This window comes from Pezoporus flaviventris, unplaced genomic scaffold (assembly GCF_033815535.1).
Source record: "Pezoporus flaviventris isolate CSIRO_AGI_PZ_B2104156 unplaced genomic scaffold, CSIRO_AGI_Pfla_v1 ptg000045l, whole genome shotgun sequence".
Taxonomy (NCBI): Eukaryota; Metazoa; Chordata; class Aves; order Psittaciformes; family Psittacidae; genus Pezoporus; species Pezoporus flaviventris.
Window position 1 is genome coordinate 2,884,890 of NW_026892593.1, and position 25,643 is coordinate 2,910,532.

At 45.6% G+C, this 25,643-nt stretch overlaps 1 protein-coding gene across 6 annotated transcripts in view; it reads right to left on the minus strand.

The window, feature by feature from the left end:
* Positions 1-25,643, minus strand: part of FRMD4A (FERM domain containing 4A) — a 380,055-nt gene that overhangs the window by 96,066 nt on the left and 258,346 nt on the right. For all 6 annotated transcript variants that reach the window (XM_061467212.1, XM_061467215.1, XM_061467216.1 and 3 more), the window contains one exon: positions 5,029-5,123. In XM_061467212.1, the coding sequence (XP_061323196.1) occupies positions 5,029-5,123 (95 nt within the window). The remainder of the gene's footprint in view (positions 1-5,028; positions 5,124-25,643) is intronic.

The window sequence follows — 25,643 nt, forward strand, 5'->3', positions numbered from 1 at the left end:
TGCAGATTGTCACCTAACTCCTTGTTTCCAAGCGTGCATGTGTGGCATGTAGAGAGCAGCAGCAGTGAGCAGTTGCTGGCATCTGCCTCTGAATGTGTTCTTTCAGGGAGCCAAACTCCAATGACATTATGCCACAGAAGGCTTTGCTCTGCAAGCTGTCTTCCTGTCTTCAGAACTATTCATGGAGCACAATCCCATGTAAGACAAGGAAAAGTATGGGCATATAACCCCAGGCATGTAGCAATCCTAACAGTTTTCATGGACCAATTTAGGCAGCTTGTACTAAACCATTCATACATGCTTATGTCTAGCTGGATTTCCTTCACAATTCAATTTAGAAATACAAAGGTTTTGTTTCATTATCACCATTGATTTGTTCATTTGAGCATTTATATCAGTGTATTAACAAATAATGGTGCAAACGTTTTTGGGTGACTGCAGAGAGTTTGAACTGGAAGCCAGATCATTTTTCTCTGTTGACTGTACTCATGCTGGCAGTTAAACTGGTGTGTAGATAGCAAATACATAATTGCTTTTAGAAGAAGAAACTGCATCCATTTAGGTTACAGACTGACTATGGATTTTCGTGCCCGGGGTTCATGTTGTCAATTGCATGTAGTAGTTCTGTTTTCTTTTATCAGGGCTTTCAGTAAAGGGTGGTACATCGATGAATCCTTTGCCTCCAGGTGGTTCTGGTTATGCAGCTTTACTGTTGAGTGTCCAGTTTTCTGAAAAGCAGATCCACATTGATCTGTATTTTAAAGGTATTTGCACCAATAAGCCAACTCACACCTCTTCAGTCTCGAACCCGTGTTGAGATGAATGGACCTTAAGAAAGACCCATTCACATAATAGAAACCATATAAACAATTTTTCATTTCAGTCAATCACTACAGAAACAAAAAATCCTTTAAACTCACAGATTTTCTCATTTAAGGTCTTAAACCTTTAACAGAAATACTTTTGAAGGGGCTGCAAAGCTCAAGGAGCCATGAGTTTAACTGTACAGCTTTTGTGAAATGGGGGACTTGGTGACAAAGGAACTGGCCTAATGCCAGATCAGGATGATATTCTGGGAGCTGCACCCTCCATTGGGCTGGCTGTTCAACCAGGACATGGACACCTGGTCCCTTGTTTTGGTGTTGCCACATGGCTGTAGGGTGGAAATAGGCTTCCCCCAGTTCCCAGGTATGAAGGAGTATTCCAGGGAAGAGTGGTACACTACTCTTCCCTTGCCATCCCCTTGGCCGTAGATCTTGGGCTGAGCAAGGGCACTATCTGTTGTTACCTTGTCGCATTAGTACAGTTTCTAGCACAAGTGTAACACAAACAGTGTGGCCTCAATGCCTTGCAGTTTTTCCCTATATATTAGCTAGCTGAAGAAGATGCTCTGCAGGTTCTCCTCTGGCAAGGGAGACAAAAGCTGACCTATGGAGAGGGGAAGCTGTGGGATGCAAACGTTGGGAGTTCTTCATGGAGCAGGTGACTCACATCTAAGGACAAATAAAGGACATGGAAAACCTGCCTGTGGCCCAGACTGGCAGCATTTCCTTTCTGCAGTGAATAGAAGGGGAATCCTGACCACTTGCTCTCAGTAATGCTGGAAAAGCTAATGCCAAAGGAAAGGGCAGTTAGTGGAGATTCACAGATTCTAGCTACAGCTATCTGAAAGAAGGATGGAGACAGGAGGTGGCTGGTCTTTTCTCCCAAGGAACAAGTGATAGGATAAGAGGAAATGGCTTCAAGCTGTGCCAGGGGAAATTTAGACTGGGTATTAGGGAAAAAGTCTTCACTGCAAGGGTAGTCAGGCATTGGAACAGCCTGCCCAGGAAAGTGGTGGAATCACCATCCCTGGAAGTGTTCACAAACCGTGTAGATGAGGCCTTTAGTGACATGGCTTAGCAGTGGATTTGGCAGTCCTGGGGAAATGGTTGGACTTGATGATCTTAAAGGTCTTTTCCAACCTAGATGATTCTGTGTTTCTATGATTCTATAAATAGCTGAACTGAAAAAGAAAAGCCCTTTCCCCATTCTTTTCCAGTCTTAGTCAAGCAGCACATAGCTATTCTGGCTTTATGTGAAGCTTGGCCCCACGTGCTGTACAGGGACACCCTTTTGACCTGTGCTCTCTGCAGTTAATGGCTCACACCATAAAGTGTTCCTATGATCATTAAAATAGGAGGCAGTATTCTCTCCTCCATAATAGTCTGACAATCTAATTTTAGTCACGCTGAATGCAGTAATGACCTTACATTATCACAAGAAACTATTAAGTAGCCAACGCAAAGGTTGTTCTCATTGATTTTCTTCTTAGGTTGTCATGATAGAGCACAACTAATGAATGGAAATCCCCAGTCCAAATAATTTCTAAATAAATTACTCTCTCAAAGCTTTTACTCTTAAACAGAAGAATTGATTTAATGCTTTAGTGGCTTTTCTTCTTTCTAAACTTGCAATTTAGCCAATCCCAGACTACATTTATGAACCAGGCTTGTTCTGGTTTAGCTGGTTACATGTTCCCTTCAAGGAAGCCACACAGAAACTCAGCGAAGGGTGAAGAAAAGGAAATCCCTGAGAGCCTGTGCCACAGAATTAAAGGGTTTCTTTTTGTGTCTGTATCAGCTGTAGGGCTGTGTTAGGTGCTCTGCAAACACACATTAGGAGACTGTTTTTCCTACTTTTTGAAGAAAGGTTTTTTTGTTTAAACTTCCATTTCACATTGCAGGCTAAGATCACAGACAGCCCATTTGATTTTCTGACGGTGACATGGGACACCCATTTCCAAGTCCACACACTCCCCCCCCCCCGTATATGTTTTTGGCTGTGTTCAGTCAAATAAAACAATCACTGTTTGTGCCAACTCTATTCAAAGCTTTTTATAATTGAAGAGGACATATTTTTGTCGATATTTTCACTGCACTGAAGGAGCCTCAGTGCAAAAGTCAGACTCACTATGGGATGGCAGAAGGGCTGCAGACCAAGCTTTGTATCTGCTAGGACTTAGTGGCATGTTTCTGGGTTGCATTTACTAGATTTAATGAGGCCATCCCCAAATCTTTCATATGGGCTGACTCAGCATCTCCTAAAATGCAGCCTCCTACATCTTGACTGCAGGGCAAGAAGGTGAGCAAGTGAGTGGATGCCATCACCTCACCCTTTGTGACAGTGTGCACCCATCTGCATCTGATGCACATCTCTGAGCAGAGCCTTGACAGCCCGTATCAGCTTCCCGTGCTTCCTCCTATCACTAACCCAGATCTTTGCTCATGCTGCTCCATGATAAACCTGGAATCCCAGGGGAGGGTGGGCTCTCTCTAATTGCTGACACCTCCTCATTAGCTTCCCTTGCACTCCCAGGGGAGCCCTGTGCCCGCTCAGCAGAGCTGAGAGCTGGGGCTGGCTCAGCTGCTCTCTAGTTGCAGTCTGACATGTGTTTCTTGTTTTGAACCCATGCTGTTAGGACTGTTAAGGAAACATTTTCATCTCTTAGCCTGCTTTAGCTTCCCTGCATGGCTCTCCTGCACCCCCCAGACAGCACCCACTGAGTAACTTGACTCTCTCCAATCAGAAATAACACTTTGGTGAGGAACCATTTCCTCCTTCTGCTTTTATCAATTGCCACTGCCTCCTGCTGTTCCTCTTGTAAGGACCAGCCCTATTAATCTGTGTTGGGTTGGAGATCCCCTACAGGGCTCAGCTGTTCATGTCAGTGAGATGGGATGGATTCTGGGATCTCCTCTGTTTTGGGTCCTGCTTCTGCTGGTGCCCGATGGCAAGAGCTTCTGCATCCTGGCAGCTGTGTCCTGAAATGCCCTTAGCTGCCCAAGTCAGATGCTTGCCAAAGGAGCTGGCTTTGAGGGGCAATCACTGATGAGATGAATGTGGATATGTTTGTGCAGTTATCCAACAGCCTCTGATTGCCTGGATCATTATTCCAGTGGGAGAATGGAGCAGGCTCATGACAGCAATATTGATGACTCAGCTGTTCTGGGAACACAGCATTGGCTTTTAAATCTTGTTTTTTTTTTAAAGCAATGTAGGTGCAGGAAGCCTCTTTCTGATTAATATATCAAAAACACCTTATTGCAAACCAAGGTGAAGCACGGTGGGTACGCAAACAAGACATAGTCCGTATGCCCAGGATAGTCTAACTACAGAGAAAAACCAGGCAGCTGGAAAAAAAGCACCGAGAGGTCACAGTCTAGGACTAATCATGGCATTTGGCAGCCTTTCAGTGTTTCTTCAGCGCTAATTTTATACTTGCCTTTTAAAGAGGGGATAGAAATGGCCTGCCTCAATACAAAACCTCAAGTTTTATGATAACACTAGAACTCTGGGAGCTGGGGCACAAGGTGAACAACCAACATTGCCTGGGGTGACTGCAGTGTCAGGGTCCCATCCTTGAGTTCAGCTCAGCAATAAGGCTGTTGTGGGATTCCTGGTAAGGTCAGATCCTTCCCACATGGATATTTTATGTTTAAAAATGCTTGTCATTTGCATCAATTTGGCAATCCCTTCCTTTCCCACACTTTCTTCTTTCCCTTTTAAAAGAAACTTTAATCCGAGATCTAAAACATCAGAAATAACAGAGCAATTCTATGAGGTTGGTTCTGGGTTTTGTTCTTCCCTTGAAATAATCTAGCATTACTTTTAAGGCTGCTTCAGTGAATAAACTAACACTTTAATTGAACAGTTCTGCCGGGCTGGTAATGATTTTGTATAGTGAGTGGATCTTAAGCCCATGAGAGCTTAAGCTAACATTTCATCAATGCCACATGACACCAGCTCTTTGAACACTGGATTAGGAAGGGATTGGTACCGTCTCTGTACACCTCCGGCCATGCTTAACTTGCTATGAGAGGCTTCCAGCCTTCTGAAGAAGAGGTGGTACAGGACAGACTCCCTAGACCTTGGTTTAGGATGCAGATCTACACTGGTCATTTTGCGTAGGACAAAAACACCAAGATTTTCCATGATCCATATTTTCCTAATGATCCCATAATTGGGTCTTTAGTTTCTTACACTTACGTTTCATCTGTGAATGCAATTCCAAAGTACTCCTTCTCCTTCAGGTTGAAATGAGATGCCACCAAATCAAGCAACTCCTTGGCCAAAAGCTTTGGCTGGAAAACAAGAATGAAAGGAAGTGATTAATGAGGAGAACTCAGATAGAACTGTGCTGTGCATCTGGTGGGAAACACTATCTTTGAAGGTACCCCACTGTTATTGCTTTTATGTTCCTGCTGGTGTTCAACCTGAAGCTACAAGCAACATTAACTCCTCAAAATGAGCAGTAGTTTCCCTCCTAGGAAATACTAAAAACCTGCTTAATGTTTCTGCAGACAGATGAGCTACCGCCTGCCAGTGCTCAGGCCTACCATGACCAGCTCCTTCATGCCTCTCTGATAATTTTAGTTGTTAAAGCTTTTTATCAAGGACCTCTGCAAACACATTTCAGACACCCACTCTCACACATGCAGTGCAGATACATGCTCATAACACTAAGAAAATACATAGTGCCAAAAGATAGGATGTGACAGGACCAAATGAGAAGTAAATGACAGAACAAAATAGTTTCCCATTCAGTATTGCTTGTCATTAAGACATAAGGTTATATCCTCAAATTTAGGCACTTGGAAAGGAGGAAAGTAACACACAAAATACTGTTTGTAAGAGAGTGAAAACTCTTACAAGCTCAGGGAAACTATTCACTCCATATGGAGACAGTGCATTACTACCTTTTCTGCAAAATCTTATTTGACTTTAAGTCTAATGTTTCCTCCTTCCTCTATGAATTTCCATCAGCTCTGCTGAGTCCCTGTGTTTCCTTCTTGACTACTGAAGTCTTGGCCACAAATCTCTTGTCCTGACCGTCACTGGTAGGAAACAGGAGTACAAAAGATCCAGGTAGATGCAGACCATGATGCCCCAGCAGCACTGGCACACCTGGGGTCAGAGATCCCAACAATGTCCTGGTTCAATTGCCAGCACTATCCAGACTGCTTCTTTATGTACCCAATGCAAGGATGGTTTCTAGGTCACACCAGGAGAGAAAGAAGCAATAGCTGTGCCTAAATGCAGCCCTATCTTAAAGCAGCCTCCAAGGAGGAAATAAGTTGCTGTGTAGGAGGAACAGCTTGGTGGATAACAAATAGGTGGGATGCAACTAGCTTCATTTTAATTCCCTAATCAGACTTCTCAGGCACAACCATTGGTGTCTCTGCTATGTCTATACTGCCTGCTGCAGTGCCTTTCAAGGGCTTCTGAAATAGCTCATGTAGTGTGCTTGGAGCTGAGTAGACCAGGCATGGGGCCACGGTCATGTCCTTGGTCTCCTTGAGTCCCTCCAGGGACCCAAGCAAAGACCACACCAGCTACACCAGTCTCTTTGGAGACTCCAAAGACATTGCTCTTCACCCATGGGGTGCCCTGGGGTGACTCAGTTACTTGAGAAATGAGAAATGGTGCGGCCAAGCAAGGAAGCGAGCCATCAGCCAGCCTTGTTTGTGAATGCTCTATCCCCAGCAGTGTTCAAGGCCAGGTTGGACAGAGCCTTAGGTGACATGGTCTAGGGTGAGGTGGCCCTGCCCATGGCAGAGGGGTTGGAACTTGAGTGATCTTAATGTTCTTTCCAACCCAAACCGTTCTATGATTCTATGATTCAGCCAATTTCCTCACTTCTTTCTTATTTCTGCTGAGTGAAACCTGGTTGCTGATGTTCAGCATGGTGATGGCTTTCCCTTCTCCACTGGCCAGTGGTGGCTGCTCCTCTTCCAGCACAACCTGTTCCTGCCCATGGGGCTTGGCAGGGGCACGATCTCCACTGCATTTCCCCCCTGGCCCTCCCATGGTGCTTCCTCCAAAGCAGCAGATAAGGCAGGATAACTCTTTGCCTTGCAAGATAAGGGAAAAGAACAATACAGCACTGGAGCAGTGCCAGGGTAGTTACTGGACCAGAGCCCACCAGCAGTGAAGTTAGGCCCCACTAGTCCCCTCCAAGATTACTTTCTGCTCTTCTCTTAAGCTCTGCAAGGTCACTGTCCTTTCATTTCCTGTGTCCTCACAACACAGATGGGCAACCTGAGTCTCAGAAGGGAGAGGAAGAAGGTGTCTTCTCCAGGTAGCGAAGACTCCTCAAAACAGGCCCGCAGAGCAGGGATGAGGGCAGGAAAACCCTGCCAGGCACAAACTGAGCTGCAGCCAGTCCTCCTTGTCTCAGGGGAGACCTGTGTGCTCGCTGTTAACAGTTAATCTGCTTGCTGTTTGGGATGGGAATGGCTGAGCAATGACCTCCTTTCATGTGAGCCACGCAGACAAAGAGCTCATTAGCAATGCCTGTGGCAAGTTGTTTTAATTCATTATTAATTCCTGGACTTCCTTTTCCAGAGGGATATTCATTTTGCATTAATAAAACTTCCACCACAGACACATTGAAGAAGATGGGGTCTGCTCTCTGAGAGCAGGGAAATCAATAGAAAGTGGGCCCAGGATCTTCTACATCCAATATAAGTGGTCAGCAAGATAGCTGTGAATTCCACAGCCACAGGGATAATCAGGAATAACAAGTGTCGTTCAAACCAGAAACTGAACTGTGTCCTCAGTGCTTCAGAGCTGGACTGTGGTGCACTGAGTGCTGTCTGGGCAGCTGCTGAGACCCCTCTTTGGACTTGCAAACATTACACTTTCCATAAAAATGTCATTCCTCAATAGTGGGTCAGCGGATCCACCTGCCAGCCATGATGAAATCAGTACATCATCCAGTGGATTCCTGGTCATCTGTGAAGCGTACAGCTCTTCTGTGAAGTCAAACCTGACTTGGGGACACTCTAAGATTTCTCCTTTGCCTCTTGGAGAGGCAGAAGAGCAGATATGGACTTATTAGGGCTACTTCCTTATTGTCAGAATGACCCGGACACCCTTCACTGAGGGTGACAATTGCTTGTCATTAAGAGATAATGGGCCATGTTTGAGAGGCTTGTTTGAAATGCTACACAATGCAAAGTACTTCTGCCTCAGAAGTGAAGACCATAGCAAGCACATGGTCAGGGCTCTTCTGCAACCCCAGCTCCTGCAGACTTGAAGCAGTGAATTCATCCTCTCCCTCCTCTCCTAAACAACTTGAGTTTGTTCAAATAATGACTTAGAGGAAAGGAAGAGCTTTATTAGTGGTGCTGGGATGTGGCAGGGAAAGAGCTGATAATCACTAGTGGACCTGACTTGAACTCACACCAGGAAAACTTATGAAAAGGCACCAAAGGCAGTGCAAGAAGGCACGTATGGGATCACAGCTGGATGATACTCCCAGTGCTGTCTTCCTGCATTCCCCCATTGCTCAAAGAACCCCATACCCTAGCTACAGTCACAGGCTGTGCTAGAGAGAGCCACACCAAGAAAACTTGAGTGCATGCAGTGCCCAAGCTCTGTCTTTATCTCCTTGGCTCTATTTTAAGGAGCATTCAGCACCGACAGATTAACCACAGGGGATGAGTCTCTATTCCTTGTGCTGTGCTCATCTCTTCAGAGACACTCCAAATGGGTGCACCCTATATGGGTGTCTGTTCCTAATTATATATGAAGGCAACTTCCCTGAATAATGCCAGAGCACAGCAAACACTAACAGCAAGTAGGGAAGAGGAGATGAAGGCTGCATGAGGGAGGAGTGATACCGATTCAACGTCAACACCCTCTGAGTATCACAGATCTTCCATGTATTTATCGGATGAGCTCTCAGATGCATGAGCCCTCTAACATAGACCCACGGGGGGAGCAGGCTGGGATCTGCTCATGGGAGACCTCCCCAGTACTACAGAGAGGAAAAGGAGAAGGTGAGATGCAGGTGATGCAGAGCAAGCTGTTGCTACACAAGGTACATGCAAACCCCATTTTGATGTCTCCTAACACCAGCCATGGTCATTGTCACACAAGTTTAATGATCATACTGATATGTTATATCATGTATTTGCCATAGGATGGGAGCAGGAGGAAGAGGGATTCTGAGGAGAAGAATCTCTTGTACTCTGGAGAAAGCTGGACTCCAAGCTGTGTGGTGTGGTTGGCACACCTGAGGGATGGGATACCATTAAGATGGATCTGGACAAGCTTGAGAACTGATGCCATGTGAACATCATGAGGTTCAACAAGGCCAAGTGCAAGGTCCTGCAGCTAGACTGGGACAACCCGTGGTGTCAATACAGGCTGGGAGGGTGAAGGGATTGAGACCAGCCTTATGGAGAAGAACTTGGGGGTGCTGGTGGATGATAAGCTGGACAAGAGCTGGCAATGCGCCCTCCCAGTTCTAAAGGCCAGTGGAATCTGGGGCTGCATCACAAGAAGAGTGGCCAGCAGGTTGAGGGAGGTGACTCTTTCACTCTACTCTGCTCTCTTATCATGCAACCTGGAGTCCTGTGTCCGGCTCTGGGGATCCCAGTACAAGACAGACGTGGACTTTTGGGGTGGGTCTAGACGAGGCCATAAAATGATCAGAGGCTGGAGCACCACTGCTAAGAGGAAAGACTGAGAGAACTGTGGTTGTTCAGCCCGGGGAAGAGAAGGCTCTGGGGAGACCTTATTACAGCCTTTTAGTACCTAAAAGGGGCTTATAAGATAGATGAGGACAGACGTTTTAATAGGGCCTGTAGCAATAGGACAGGAGTTAATGTTCAAAATAGATATAAGAAAGAAATCACGTATGATGAAAGTCATGAAACACTGGAACAGGTTTTCTTGAGAGGTGGTAGATGCCTCACTGGTGGAAGCATTCAAGGCCAGGCTGGACAGGACTCTGAGCAACCTAACTGAATTGAAGACTGATGGATAAGGAGCTGCTGAGGAAAATTCAAATGCAAAAAGAGGCTTATAAAAAATGGAAGCAAGGACAGGCGGTCTGGGTAGAGTACAGGGATGTTGTCCGGGAAGCTAGGGACCAGGCCCAATTAGAATTAAACTTGGCTAGGGCTGTTAAGGATAACAGGAAGGGATTCTACAGGTACATAGCAAATAAAAAACAGACTAGGGAGAACGTAGGCCCCTTCAGGAAGCTACACAGGATTTGGAGAAGGCTGAGGTTCTGAATGACTTCTTTGCCTCAGTCTTCACTGGCAAAGGCTCTGACCACACCATCCCAAGTCTTGGAAGGCAGACGCAGGGACTGTGAGAATGAAGACCTTGGGCCCACTCTAGGAGAGGATCTGGTTCGAGACCATCTTAAATATCTGAACGTGCACAAGTCCATGGGACCTGATGAGATCCATCCGCGGGTCCTGAAGGAGCTGGTGAATGAAGTTGCTAAGCTGCTGTCCATCATATTTGAGAAATCATGGCAGTCAGGTGAAGTTCCTGATGACTGGAAAAAGGGAAATATAACCCCCATTTTCAAGAAGGGGAAAATGGATGACCCGGGGAGTTACAGACCAGTCACTCTCACCTCTGTGCCTGACAAAATCTTGGAGCAGATTCTCCTGGATGGCATGCTAAGGAACATGAAAACAACAAGGTGCTTGGTGACAGCCAGCATGGCTTCACTAAGGGGAAATCCTGCCTGACCAATTTGGTAGCCTTCTTTGATGGGGCTACAGAACTGATGGATGGGGTAGAGCAGTTGATGTCATCTACCTGGACTTCTGTAAAGCGTTCAACACTGTCCCACATGACATCCTTGTCTCTAAATTAGAGAGACATCAATTTGATGGATGGAGCACTCGGTGGATAAAGAACCGTCTGGATGGCCGCACTCAAAGAGTTGTGGTCATTGGCTCAATGTCCAGCTGGAGACCAGTAACAAGTGGTGTCCCTCAGGGATCGGTGTTGGGACCGGTCTTATTCAACATCTTCGTCGCTGACATGGACAGTGGGATTGAGTGCGCCCTCAGCAAGTTTGCGGATGACACCAAGCTGTGTGGTTTGGTTGATACGCTGGAGGGAAGGAATGGCATCCAGAGGGACCCTGACACACTTGTGAGGTGGGCTGATGCCAACCTCATGAAGTTTAACCATGCCAAGTGCAAGGTCCTGCACCTGGGTGGGAGCAATCCCAGGCACAGCTACAGGTTGGGCAGAGAAGAGATTCAGAGCAGCCCTGCAGAGAAGGACTTGGGGGTGTTGGTTGATGAGAAAATAAACATGGGCCGGCCTCAGTGTGCGCTCGCAGCCCAGAAAGCCAACCGTATCCTGGGCTGCATCAAAAGGAGCGTGACCAGCAGGTTGAAGGAGGTGATCCTGCCCCTCTACTCTGCTCTTGTGAGACCTCACCTGGAGTATTGTGTGCAGTTCTGGTGTCCTCAACATAAAAAAGACATGGAACTGTTGGAACAAGTCCAGAGGAGGCCACGAGGATGATCAGGGGACTGGAGCACCTCCCGTATGAAGATAGGCTGAGAAAGTTGGGGCTGTTCAGCCTGGAGAAGAGAAGGCTGCCTGAAGACCTCTTAGCAGCCTTCCAGTATCTGAAGGGGGCCTATAGGGATGCGGGGGATGGACTCTTCATTAGGGACTGTAGTGATAGGACAAGGGGTAACAGGTTAAAACTTAAACAGGGAAGTTTAGATTGAATATAATGAGGAAATTCTTTCCTGTTAGGGTGGTGAAGCACTGGAATGGGTTGCCCAGGGAGGCTGTGAATGCTCCATCCCTGGCAGTGTTCAAGACCAGGTTGGAAGAAGCCTTGGGTGATGTGGTTTAGTGTGAGGTGTCCCTGCCCATGGCAGTGGAGTTGGAACTTGATGATCTTGAGGTCCTTTCCAACCCTAACTATTCTATGATTCTATTCTATGTCCCTGTTCAATGCAGGGGAGTTGGACTATATGAGCTTTAAAAGTCCCTACCAACTCAAACCATTCTATGGTTCTATCATAAACTTCTAGAGGCAACTAACGTCATCCTAAACCCACCCCAAATGCAGTATTGCAAGTAGGTATTTCTCTCTAGGAGGGCATGGTGAATGGTTCAGCTGAGGATCAGCACTGTAAATACCCAACCTGACTCGAGTCATGAAAGGGCAGTGCTGCCATCCAATGAAGGGCTACTTGGGGGCTACAAACCAGGTAGCCCAAGTGCCACCACGGGGTCAACTGGGAACTCACTTCAGTGAGCCATGGGCACCTCAGCTGGTTTAGTTCCTGGAGAGTAAACACCTTCAGATCTCAATCAGCAAAATCAGAGGAGTGCAAGGCTTTCTGCATAGCTTCAGAAGATCATCTACCAGTCATTGTGGAAAATTGAGCAGAAACACAAGCATTCCACTATTAAATATTCAATCTAATTAAAAGACAATGTTACTGGGATTTGAGCAGCCTGAGGAAGTCTGGAGTCACATATTTCCCCAGTGGAAAGACAGGCTGCCCACTTTTGGCACAGAAGCATGTTTCTCAGTGACAGCTTCCCATTAAACTTAGAAATGAGTGAGTTATGGAGAGAGATTATCTATCCACAGTCCAGCAGTGCCATGAATAAAAACCAGGTGACATAGTATTAGCAGCTGCTGGCATGTCCCTAGAAACACAGGCACACACAAAGTATATTTTATTGTTTTATTAACTGTCAAAGAAGCCTACCCATTCCCCCTCCCCCATTTCATAGCTTTTCCCTAATTCTCCATGGCAGAAGGTTTCTGGGAAATGCATAGTTTCAGCATATGGACAGATCTGCACCACCCGAATCCATCCAGCACAGAGATGTGCTGAACTGTGGGAACCAGGTAACCAGCTCACACTTAGAAACGTCTTTTTTTCATTAGATTAAAAAGACTGCTGCCATCTACTGTCTCCTTGCTGGAGGGACTTACAGTGAGATGTATCATGAAATGACAGAGATGAGACACTGCTATGCCAAGTGCTACAATACTAAAGACTGTTTGCAGTACTGGTGCTCAGCCTGCACTGATTTTGTGCTATAACCCTGCTGTAGTCAGGCTCCAGGACTCAAATCACTGGTATTTCATAGAATCACATACTGGTTTAGGTTGGAAGGGACCTTAAAGCTCATGCCAGAGGGAGAGACACCTTCCAACAGAGCAGGTTGCTCCAAGCCCCTGTGTCCAATCTGGCCTTGAACACTGCCAGGGATGGGGCAGCCACAGCTTCTCTGGGCACCCTGTGTCAGTGCCTCAGCACCCTTACAGGGAAGAATTTCTTCCTAAGATCTAATCTAAATCTCCCTTCTTTCAGTTTAATTTAACTGTAAGCATGTGCTGGTGCAGGATTGGTACCCTCAAGCCGAAGCCAGCAGGGCATAGCCCAGATCAGACACAGTCCCAAGGATGGTAGCCTGGTTTGAGGGGAGAGGAAGTTAACCCCTAGGAACACAAGCCAGGCTGTGCCATGTGGCTTCCAGCCCAGCCAGGGAGCCCTGAACTGGTTTATTTATGAGCACAGACACAGCAGATGCTGTCCGGTGAGTTCCCAAGCAGGCTTGGATTCTGCAGACCATGAAGCGTGTCCAGTTCAAAACAGACTCTCAAGTCTTACTGACTTGGTCCAATTTTGCTATGCATTCAAAACTTGGATGCTTGAAAACCATCACTCTGGTGGCTTGAGTTGAAATATAAGATGTGGGATGTGTGCAGTTCGGCCAGTCCATCAGCAGGAAAGGTGAGGTAGAAAAAGGAACTGATTGCATGAATAGAGAGTAATTCCTGCCCAGTGCTCAGCATTGTACTTGAGAGAACAATGCTTCTTCCTCTCACCCATCTCTAGCCTTGAGCCGTGTAATCAGGAGGAAATAAAAGTGCAAACCAGTGATTTGCACACAATTCTTCCCCTCCAACTACTGTTATCATTTGCTAATGAAGCAAACTCCAGGTCCCCCCAGCTGAATTAGATCATCTGCTAAAATCAGCCACAGAGATGCCCATACAGACTCTTTGTGTTCCCACTCTGTTCCTCCAGGCACTGGTTATCCAGTGGCCAGCAGCTGGAGGCCAGCACACACTTACACCCATATGCATTAGACAGTACATTACCCCATGATAGTTACTGACTGTAACTCCCTCCCACCCCTGCTTCCTCATGCCTGAAACATGGAAATCTCTCATCCAGGGACCATTGAACTGTCACTCACTTGCAGTTCTCTTCTTGTCAAATTGGCTCTGCCAACAGCTCTGCCATCCTGTTGTTTAACCCTTTGTAAGCACTTTGGAGAAAAGAAAAATCCAGTTGCACCACAGCAATAGAGTCATAGAATCAATGAGATTGGAACAGATCTTTAAGATCAAGTCCAACTGTTACCTCTAATGACCCTTCCAGCTGTTGTCTCATCCAAATGCAACACAATAACATTGTCCCAAACCGCTCAGGCTGAAGATGTGGGGTCTAGAGATTGCAACTCCCCTTACAGGATAGATCCACCATTCCTCAGATCCACCATGCCACATTACTGTGTCAATATATGGAGTGCACATAATTAAAGCAGGCTGGGATGTCACTGGGTGGAACATTATTCCCTGAAATCATAATGTGTGAGGAAGGAAAGCCTTAGTTTTTATCACGAAACAGCAGAACCCGTCAGTGCTGGGACTGGCAGTGGGAGCGCTGCTCATATTGGCACGCACAGAACTTCTCTCCTAGAGTCAGTAGTTGGCTCTAAAAGTCTCCTTCCTTCATTTACACAGGAAAATGAGAGAACTTGCCTCCAGCAGTCTCCTCAGGAAGGTGACAGAGCGCCATGGACGTTCTTCTTGGGAAGTCAACACCCACAGGTTGTGGGAATTAAGATTTATTAGGGTTAGAGAGACAAAGACACAAAAACCTCCCAAGTTTGAGAAGTCTGTTTGGTGAAAGGATTAGAAACACCCCGCTGACAAGTTGCCTTAGAAATATTCAGAGATAGCTGCATCTCTGTGTTCAGCTTATACCTGACACTGCATCTTAAGTCAGAAGCCATTGCCGACACTCTCTAATTCCCCTACATATTAGCAATGTGAATCTGCTTAAATATTTTTGTACTCGGAGAAAGCAGAGAGCAGGAGCCAGCCACATCTGCATGGCAGATTCATGTCAAAGCCAAAATGAGAAACCGTTGGTGGGAGGAAAAAAGACTTTTTTGGGTCTGTAACATCCCTCCTCCCCTTCTTGCCTGATGCAGAGGCAGCTGCATGCTTCCCCTGTTTAGATGGGGTCTGCATCGATGCCCAGTGACCCCAATCCTCTCTGATGTCTTCTGTATCGTCCTGCAACTCCAACAGAATTTTCAGGTGACTACATCCAAAGGGAGCAGCCAGATACTACTGGCGCTGGAATGGGAAATCTGCCCCTTTTCACTGCTCCATGATTTGAGCTTTCTGCATGACAAAAGCCTCAGTGCTTCCCAAGCTTCCCTCTTTCCTCCTTTCTCCATCTGCTTGCTCCATCCCTTCTCTGTCTCAGCTGGGAGCAGCTAGTCTCCACATACAGCACACAGACCCAGCTGATGCACTGAGGATGGAAGAAGGATGAGCTGAGTTCTGTGGCTGGCCCTTGCTTTGTGTACATGTGTTTTTAAATACATAGACCTGAAGCACAAGGAGATTTGGTGGCTGCTCAGGGCACTACATCCTGTGTGGATCCACATCACTGTCTTCTGCAGGGTTGGGAAGAGGGTACCGTGCCTGGCATTTAGACTGATGTACTGGTCTGCCCTGGCTACTTGGGGTGCCAGCAGGAGCAGCACACTGTAAGGTATTTCTCCCTGGGATCCCCCATGAGTCTGCATCTCTGTGCTGTGCAGTCTGGATGTGCTGGTTAGATGCACATCACCTTCATGGAGCACCTGTGTCAAGTCCACTGTCTCCCAGTGTATCTCCCATATGCTAGAGCACTGTTGTGTGCCTGCACAAGCAGCTTGTTTTGCCCAGGATTTCCAGAGGCCTGAGAATCAAACGCAAATGGTCAAAATCCTGATGTTCCCATTGGATAATGTCTCTGGGCAGCAAAGGAGATGGTGGAGGGTAACCCCCTATGCAGGCACCCTTGAGGCAGTTCCAACTGAGTAGTGGCCAGGAGCATGAACCAAGTGAGAAGATGTGTCCAACTGCAGAAGCAAACCAAGACCGCAAGGGCAAGCAGGCATCTTCTTAGGAGGGATTTGATGGGAAGTGTGGAATTCCTTATGCTGACTGATGTAAAAATTGCTTCTGTAGCAGTGCCAAGGTCACTGCTGGCTCATCTAATCAGCCATGAAAACATCACTGAAGCAAGTTAAAAAGTTGCCCTGGGTCAATTTGTGCACACAACTTTTATTACTCTTTATTTAAACTTCCTAGGTTTGTTTTTGGGTGGTTGGAGGAAGCAGATTCTTCTATATCATCTTTCTTTGGGCTTCTCCCAAAACCTAATACAACATCAAATCTCTTTTGTCCTTTACAAGACGATCCTGAAGACAATCCTGGCTGGCTGCTTACTTTGCTCTGTGCTTACTCTAGCAAACACTGTGTTTTCAGGAGACTACTCTGAACTCCACGGGAGGTTTTATAGTATTCTCAGGAGCTGCATTCCATGGATGGATGCAGATTAATAAAAATATATCCCAAATTTGACAGTTTTGGCTGAGATTTTCTTTCGGCTTTCAGGGAATTTAAGGCAAAGGTATGAGCTGCAGACTCAGAAAGGCTAGTACAAAAAAGGCATAAATGAGAAGAATATGCACAATAGATCAGCAGAGCAGAAGGAATATACTCACATGCAGGAGGACTTTGCCTTAGTTGAAGAGCCTAAGTTTCAGATAAGCAGAAGACTTATGTCATAAGCATCTGTGCTTCAAAGCAAAACAGTGTTCTCAAGGTCACAGTCACTTAAGCATCTCCAAATTCACCTAGTCTCTAGATAACTGGGACTGGGCATATTTCATGCTTGGATCTCATGGTTTAGAAGCACTGGCTTTACCAGTACTAGCAACCTGAAGAGGGCCATGCCATAGACTTGAGTGGTCTTCAGACTGCAGCACCACTTGCAAAATGGGCTAGCCTGTGGGAGCTAATGTTCACCCAGACAATGCCTGAGCACCATCTGGGGGGTAGCCTGGGACAAGAACTACTTCCAAATGTCATTTTGAATCTGTACACCTTATTCCAGGAGAAGGGTTTAGACAGGTAGTCACAGCAGTCTATGAGCCCTTGAGCAAATACTGACTTGTTTCTTCAGTTAGCACTGAGCCGTTGATTCTCCTCCCCTATGAACCAAGGCAGAGAAAGCATGGACCCAAATTGGCTGTCAACAGTCAAATCAGTTAAACCTGATTTGTATCTAAAGGGGCCTACAAGAAAGCTGGAGGGGGACTTTCTGCAAGGAAATGTAATGATAGGACAAGGGTGAATAGCTTTAAACTGAAGGAAGAGAGATTTAGATTAGGTTTTTAGGTAGTTCTTTACTATGAGGGTAGTGAGGAGCTGGCACAGGGTGCCCAGAGAAGCTGTGGCTGCCCTGTCCTTGGCAGCATTCAAGGCCAGGTTTGACACAGGGGCTTGGAGCAACCTGCTCTAGTGGAAGGTGTCCCTGCCTGTGGCAGGGGTTGGAACTGGATGAGCTTTAAGGTCCCTTCCAACCCAAACCAGTCTGGGATTCTATGAAACAAACACAGATTTCATATATTGCTAAACCAGAAGAAATAACCCATGTGGTAGCAGGTTTTGTAGTAACATTTTGCACAGATTGCAAGACACAGCTGAGATGTGCATGGTATGTGCCATCTTTTCTGCCTGCCATCTAGCTGCAGCTGTGGCCAGCCAGCCCCACACAATGATGTCTTAATTCAACAGCCACAGCACAAGTCTTTGTCCCCTCCCCTAGGTTTGGTCCCATGGTGAAGGACACTGCAACCTGGCCAAGCATCAGACCTATGTTCTAGTTTGGGTTCAGCCCCTAGTCGTGGACTCCCCAAATACAAGAGAAACTCAATCTGTTGTCTCTTTTGTCTGATTTGTTTTAGGTGAGGGGAAGGAATGCTGCTCTAGACTTGCTGTGAAGCAGGGATATGATGATCTTCTGAGTTACTTTGGCATAACACAGCTGACTTTGTTACTGGGTTTACCAGTTTTTTGCTCTGTATAGCTGTTCTTTTAGCATGCTGCTTCATCCTGATATCTTCGAGTGGCCTGGAAGGAGCCTGTGTAACCAGGCAACTCTTCTTCTTTCCCTTGTCCTTGCAAAGAGTAAAAAAATCTCATTTTGCCATACAAAAATATTTAGGAAGTTGGTCCTGCAACAGAGATCCTAACAGAGACATTGGGTGAATTCTCAATTTCATTACCACTATCTGTAATCAATTTAAGCAAGCAAAGATATTAGCGAGACTCGTATCTCATTCTTTTATCACACAACTGGAGTCTGCAGAGGTTTTTTCACCTTCCTTTGCACGTAAAATGCAGCAGTGACAGAGACAGAGACCAGATTAGATGGAGCTCTCCAACCGGAGACTGGTGCTAAATTAATACAGACTGAAGCAGCTCAAGATGCAAATTGCACATGCTGTGGAGTTAAGAAGTTTTTGTACAGGGCTTTGGTTCAAACCCTTGTCTTAATGCAAAGAGAAAAAGTCTCAGATACAGTCTTCTTTGCAGCATGCTGGGTTGAAAGTTATATGGCTTAGCTTAAGAAAGTGCTTCCAACATGGCAAATTTATGCAGATAATCTCTATTGTAAATGTTTGGCTTAAAGTATTTTGGGTTTTCATGTGCCTTTCAGCTTCTGCAGACCTGTATAATCTTGAAAAAGGGTAGTCAACTGCTGCGAGAAAGTCAATTGTATTTCAAACCATCTGACTGTATCACATGTGGCAAATCAAACCTTGAACATGAAGCAAGCTCCAAAGCCAACTTTTTGTGGCAGGAATCCATTTCACACTCAGCTGACAGCATGGTTTGATAAGAAAGAGCTAGGCCAGTGTGAATAACCAGCTGCTTTCTCTCTATATATTTTGATTTGGTAGCATCTGTTGAAGTTTTCTATCACTGAGAGCTTGTTGGTATTCTTTTTAAGCATTAAAGCTACCTTGACAAGGTCAACAACAATTCCTACAGAGGTCAGCATTTTTATCTTGAAATATTTGATCATAATTCTATCAAACATTAAAGAAAGAGTTTGGCTGGGGCACATAATGAAATTGGACAGCTCACACAATCCATTTATCTTTTCAACTGTAAACCTCCGAAGCGCTCTAGTTCATCCAGTTTCAAATCAGCTGTAGAAATCTCCATCTCTATCCAGTCTACAGAAATTGGTGCTTGGAAATGCTCTTGATCTCCTGTTGCTGATGTGGAAAAGGAAAAAAAAATTCGCATGACACGCTAGCTTAGCTGCATTCTTACACTGTGTTTGCTTTTTAAACATCAGTCCTGAGTGAGGATGTTTATTTCCATACTGACTTGGTCACTTCTTCATTGCTGAAAATATTTAAGTGAAGTGAATGCTTATTTTTGTGGTACATTTGCTAAACACATTAAAATCATTGATTAAGAAAACCTCCATGCAAAACCTACATGACCATCTTATGAACTGTGAGAAGCTAGTCCAGATTTTAGCAAGTCTGATGTCAATAAAAGTAAATAAAATCAATAACAGTGCTAGGTCTGCTGCATCAAATAGGATCTTCCTGTTTTATCCTATACACCATTTGTGAGTGCAGAGAAACTAACTAATCTTAATGAGATCTACATCCCCATGTGCTGAAACTGGGGAACGAGAATGCCTTCAGAAACATAATAGGTGCACAGGCTTTTATGCATTCATTTTCTTTATCCGTACTTATACCTAGGGATGCAGTCAGGAGAGCTGACTCCACTGACAGCTTCTCCAAACATACAGCAATATTAGATACTCCCTTCCCTAAAGAGCTTGGAGTTGAAGCATATTGGTCCTCCTGGATGCTCTCATCAATTTAATTATCTGCACACATACAGTTGCTATATTAAGAACATTCCACAACAATTTGAAGCTTCTGGATTAAAACGTTCAAACATAAAGCACACTATGAAAATACTACACATCAGACGGACAATTCTTCCCTTGGGAAGGTCAGGAGAGAGAAGCTGAGTCTCACTTGCCAGATGTTGGTTACTTTGCTTAATGCCCAGTGGCAAAGCTCAAATGCTGAGCAAACTGCTTTAACCTTGAAATCAAATAAAGGTCCAGCTCCCAAGGCACAGTAAATCAGCACTACTCCACTTACACCCTCATTGATAGTCTGGCCTCTAACCTTCATGTGAGTGTGGACCCTAAGTTCACTAGAGTGATGGCTAGGACCAGCCCATGACTATCCTGGCCTTCCACACACCTAACACACCTTGTCCAGCAAGAGAGAAGGTCCTCTACTCTCTTGGTGAGCAGCCCAAGGAAGTCTTTGCTTCTTGAGTCAGCAGAAGGTGCTGAATGTAATTAAGGCTTAGGCTTGTGATAAAACCATGGTTATTTCACACGGAATGGAGAAAGTCAACATCTTGTCACTGACAAAAGGATAGAAACCCCCTTTACCTTCAGCTGCTCATTGTTGTGAATTAAATTTAGTTAATTGAATTCCTTTTGGACTCTTGTAACTTTTGACTGGGTGATTTTGCTTTGCATGAGTAGTGGCTTCACATGGGCAGCTGAAGCTGCTGAAGCCTTAGGCCACAAGTGGAGAAAGCTGAACTAAATTTACAACCTGTACTTATTTATGTAAACGAAATTGAGGCCATTGCAAATTGGAAGATAAAGTTGCATCTATTAGCAAGGAGCAACAACTGGAGAGATAAGAAGGAATCTGTGGCCTGCCTGAAGATAAGGAAAGAACCCAATGATGAATGAGGAGACCCCAGACCAAAACTCACCATTGGACCAAGAGGCATGTGCAAGGTATGTGAACAGCATGGTATCAGACGTGTAGAATTTAAGATTATAAAATCCTACAAATTTCTTTGTTTTGGGTCCCTCCTGGAGGCACCCAGCTTGAGCCTGAGCTCCTAGTCCCATACCACTTGATTATTAGTTTTGTAAGAACTGGGTGTCTAAGACTGCTGTGGCAAACCCAAGGCAGAGAATTTTCTGTAACATCATGTTAAGTGTTATACGCAGTTTTCTCTAAGGAGTCTATACGTTCAGAATCTTCACATGAAGCCAACCAACTGACTGTGTGTGTCCCTAAGAAGCCTTAAGACACATCAAGGAAGCTGCCTGGGTTCCCTCAGGTGGTCCCCTCTTTAATCAAGGCAGTCACCATGTACAGCAGTCACCCATGTCAGCAGAAGGACAGGGACAGGGCATTCCACAGAGCAGATTGAGTTGCAGGGGAGAAATCCCAGGCACAGGCAAGTCCTGCCTGCACTTCTAGATGTTGGTATTTCATAGAATCACAGACTGGTTTGGGTTGGAAGGGACCTTAAAGCTCATCCAGTTCCAACCCCCTGCCACAGACAGGGACACCTTCCACTGGAGCAGGTTGCTCCAAGCCCCTGTGTCCAACCTGGCCTTGAACACTGCCAGGGATGGGGCAGCCACAGCTTCTCTGGGCACTCTGTGCCAGCACCTCAGCACCCTCACAGGGAAGAATTTAAGTTTCTCCTATGATATCTGCAGGACAAACACAGGGAATGCTGAAACTCAGTGCAGCTGAAATAGGCGGACCGTTCTAGTGCTCATCAGGACTGCCTGAAGCCCACATGCTTCCTACCCCCTCCGAACAGCTCTGCTCCTGACAACTTTGAAAGCACCTTGAAGGTGGATGAGAAGGGGATAAGGATGCCATGCTCCATTCCCTGACTGTAGGATCACCATTGTCATAGAGCAACCCCATAAATAAAGGAGGAGGCAATGGAGAGCACTGATAATTGGCCACAGCTCACAAGAAAAGAGAGCAAAATAATACTTGCTTACCACAGGAATTAATGGGGGGATAAGAAAGGGTTATTCCCCCTGATGTTTATAAAAAGAAGTGCTGGTGATAAACCAGGCTCATTTAAAAGTAAGACAGTGAAATGTGTGACCAGATGAGATAGTGTGTTTGCTATTAAATGACTAAACCTCTTTCTTTGCAAAGAAAGAACAAAGAAGAAATAAGTGAGAGGGATTAGGAGAGAACTCAGGCAGGGGAAAACTGTTAGCTACTAAAACAGCTACTAAAACAACAATTGGAAGATGTAAACGCATACAAATGTGGGTGATGACCCATGAATTTGCAATAACGGAATTAGCCCATAAATGTAATGAACCGTGGAAGGAGAAGCTTGGGGACTTTATAGAGAATTGGGGAGGATTCCTCTAAGAAGGAGGGGTAGAAAGCACACAAAGGCAGCCTGGTTTCTGACAGCCCATGGCTGGTGTGATGTCTGTGGGAAGAGAGAAGTAAGATGAGTATATCAGCTTGAGATAGGGACCTAGAGCTCGAGAAAGGGATTTAGGGAGGGATGCTGATGCCAGGTTCATCTCTTCCTGTGCTTGAATACAGGAGTGCCTCTAAGGCTGGAGGAAAGGGAAGTGGTTAGAAATGGTCATACCTGCTTCTCTGCCCATGAGGTTTCATTTCAGAGAGCCCTTGGCTGCCTTATTTCCTTTTTGCAGAATGAGGGTTGAGGGCAGGGTCTGTAACTGGCCCTAGTGGTCTTTACCCACTGTTTTGGGACTGGGACTGACTTCTTTACATAGTCTCATTTCTGAACTAAAATGTCATGTACTTACCCACAGGCTTGGTGTCCCAGGGGTGGAACTGGGGTCATTTTCTGTTCATAAGTACTGCAGAGGACCCAAGAGCCGACCAAGCACAGCATGCACAGGCATGGCACAGGGAGCTGCAAGCCCCGGGCTGAGCCAGCTGCAGTTATGGGGTCTGAGACATGCTACCGCAGTGCACAATCAGTCAGTTTAACCCAAGGGCAGCACAGCTCTTTGTCCCTCAGAGTATCCAAAAGCTTCCTCAGCAAAGCCTGAGGCAAGATGGCTTTGACCCAAACCCTACACTGCAGCTGACACTCTCTTCTTGAGTAAGGACTCACCCAACAGTGCCACCAACCCAAACACATCTCTGTGTCCTCCCCCATGACTGGTGTTGAGACCACACTTCCCTCATGGATAGGATAGCAGCTGCCTGTCCATAAAAAATGCTGGAGCTCTTTCTCTTTCCTAAGGAAGAGTCAACCCCCTGTGTCAGCATCCAAAAAAGTCTCTTTCTGCATCTCAGCAGACGCCTCACTGCAAAGTGAGACTGAAGTGACTAAGTAACTGTATCTGTTCATACTTTCACTAAACCCAAAGTGAAAGATGGGCAGGAGCAGATCCTAAAGCAGCATTGCAGGCAAGAGAGATCGGAGAGACTGATCCCAGCCCATCTCTTCAAGTGACAGAGCTGAAGTTTCATGTGTTGAGCCAGCTCAGAGATCAGTCATGCCACTGGCAGAAAATTCTGGAAACACAGAGGCTTCCAGTAAATTATGCGGTAGATCTTGATGGCCGCCTGGGAACTGAAGGCATCTCTGCTGACCAGCCAGTGGTCACACCACCTGTGTGACAGATCTTTCTCTCCCTCCTGATGTCCTACCAGATGGCTGTGGATCCACCCCAAAACTTGCTCCTTGGAAAGAGTAAGTGCCTTTATAATTTCTAATGCTGAAAGGATGCAGTTGTGGAAAGAGTCGCACTTCATACATGAGGGTGAAGAGAATAATATTTAATGTGGTTTCTGAAGAACTGAGGGATGTGAATTTGGGTAGAATTTGGGGTTTTGTCCTTCACTGTAATAAAACAGGAGAGATGTCTGACTTACAGTGGGGAATTAACTTTGACCACTCTGGGGTTCAAGTGTCACAGTGTCATAATCCTCTCTTCATAGTCTCTTCCACAACAGTGTAGTGGTTTCTACACCTTGCATTGAAAGCATACCATGGACTCAGTGGGTGTCTGTCTCTGATAAGCATTCAGAGCTTCATTATTTAAATGGTGGGAACTTTGTTTCTTATTGATTTTCCTTTCCAAATAACTTAAAGGGTTGTCGATTCAGTGAAAGCTTTGGAAACTGGGTGGCTATTATCTGAATCTGTTCTCACAATTTGGACATTGGTATTAACTGGGAACATTCAGCCATTTTAAACTCTGATTTGGCATCAGGAGAAGAAAAAAGGACTTACCCCATTCCTCCTTCCCAAACTGTCCAGGTAGCCATTTTAGAAGTAAAGGATGGGCTGAATGAAGCTTAATAGATCCTTTCTTGCAGCACAGGAAACACCAGTACGGGCTGCTGGTGCCTTCAGCTGCAAAGCGGCAATACCCTGTGCCATTAAATCACAACGCAGTCTGCCCTGCTTTCTCATGTAGTCCATATTCCTATTGAATGGACTTCAACAGGAAAATCTTTATTTCTATATATTTCCCTGCCAAATAACTATCCCTCTGTGTAAACAGAGCTTCCATACCAGCTCCTTGGTCACCTTAATGTCTCAGTGGCTGGACTCAGATTATTGAAGACTACAGGAAACACCATATATCTTTAGAAAGACATTTTCCATTCCACTTGCTGTAGGGATCAGGAAAACATTTGCTTGCCTGTCTTCTCTCCCAGGAGGCACTGAAGATGTGACTGCAGTTTATCCTAGGAAGAAGATGCCAGTATCTCTTTGAAGAGAAAAGAAACTAGATAGCAAAGGTATTTCACCCTGCAATGGCTGAATCCACACAGGAACTCTTGCTGGTAAGGAAAAGTTATGAAAAAAATGAGGAGAAATCATAAAAAGCCAAAAGTTCCAAACACAGACTTGGTCTCAGACAGAAAGTGGTTATATGAGAGCAAAGAGATATATTATAGCCTTGTAGTGTAAACCACTGCTGTTCAGTAGAGATTCATCCATCAGTACCAGAAGAGAAGTTGGCCTATGGCTCTTTGCTGCTTTGCCAGACTTTTATTAAATGCACAAGAATGTGAAGTCTGTAATGTCTAAAAGTGAATTTATTTAACAATGAACTCTTTGAAAAGGGAGTCCCAGATGTGTAATTAATAATGAATCAGTGATTTGAAATCTGATCCAAAGCCTACTGAAGCTGATAGACAGACTCTCTGGCTTCAAGGAGTTCAGGATAAGGCTTTCATTAGGCAAAAGGGGGGGGGGGGGGGGAAGAAATAATTAAAAGCTGAGCCAGCTAGTTAGTTAGAAAAATATTACAGCTTGGATTGTGCACTAAACAGAGACACACGGTGCTCTGCGCTCACATAAACCCCTCTCTGCTGACAGGGGACTCACACATTGCGGGGTCTGAAGCTGAACTTGAAATCTAGGAGATAAAATAGAATTAAAGATAGCTGTGAGAGAGCCCCAAAAGGAAAACCTCCAGCGGTTGGAACCACAGCTCATTTCCTGTTGGCATGCACTGGGAGATAGCTGTCATGGATGTGTCATTTGGAGGCACCAGATGCTGTGTGCGGGAGTCCTGCGGGTACCCTCACCCTGCCCCAGCCTCTGCACCCACCTCTGCTCTGCCTCGTCTGGCTTTATATCAGCTACACGCAACGCATGGCATGGATATAATCAACCTGAGATCCCTGCCAAGCCCAGTGGAGTGTGGTGTCTAAGGGGGGATGCAGCTTGTCTTCCATCAGTGCAACTTAATTCGATTTGTCAGGGATGCAGATGGTTTGGGGGAGCCCGACCTAGTCACCACCATCCCAACATCAGCCAAATCTTGCATTGTGAAACTGGGCTGGGGCTGCCCCTGGTTTCTATCTGC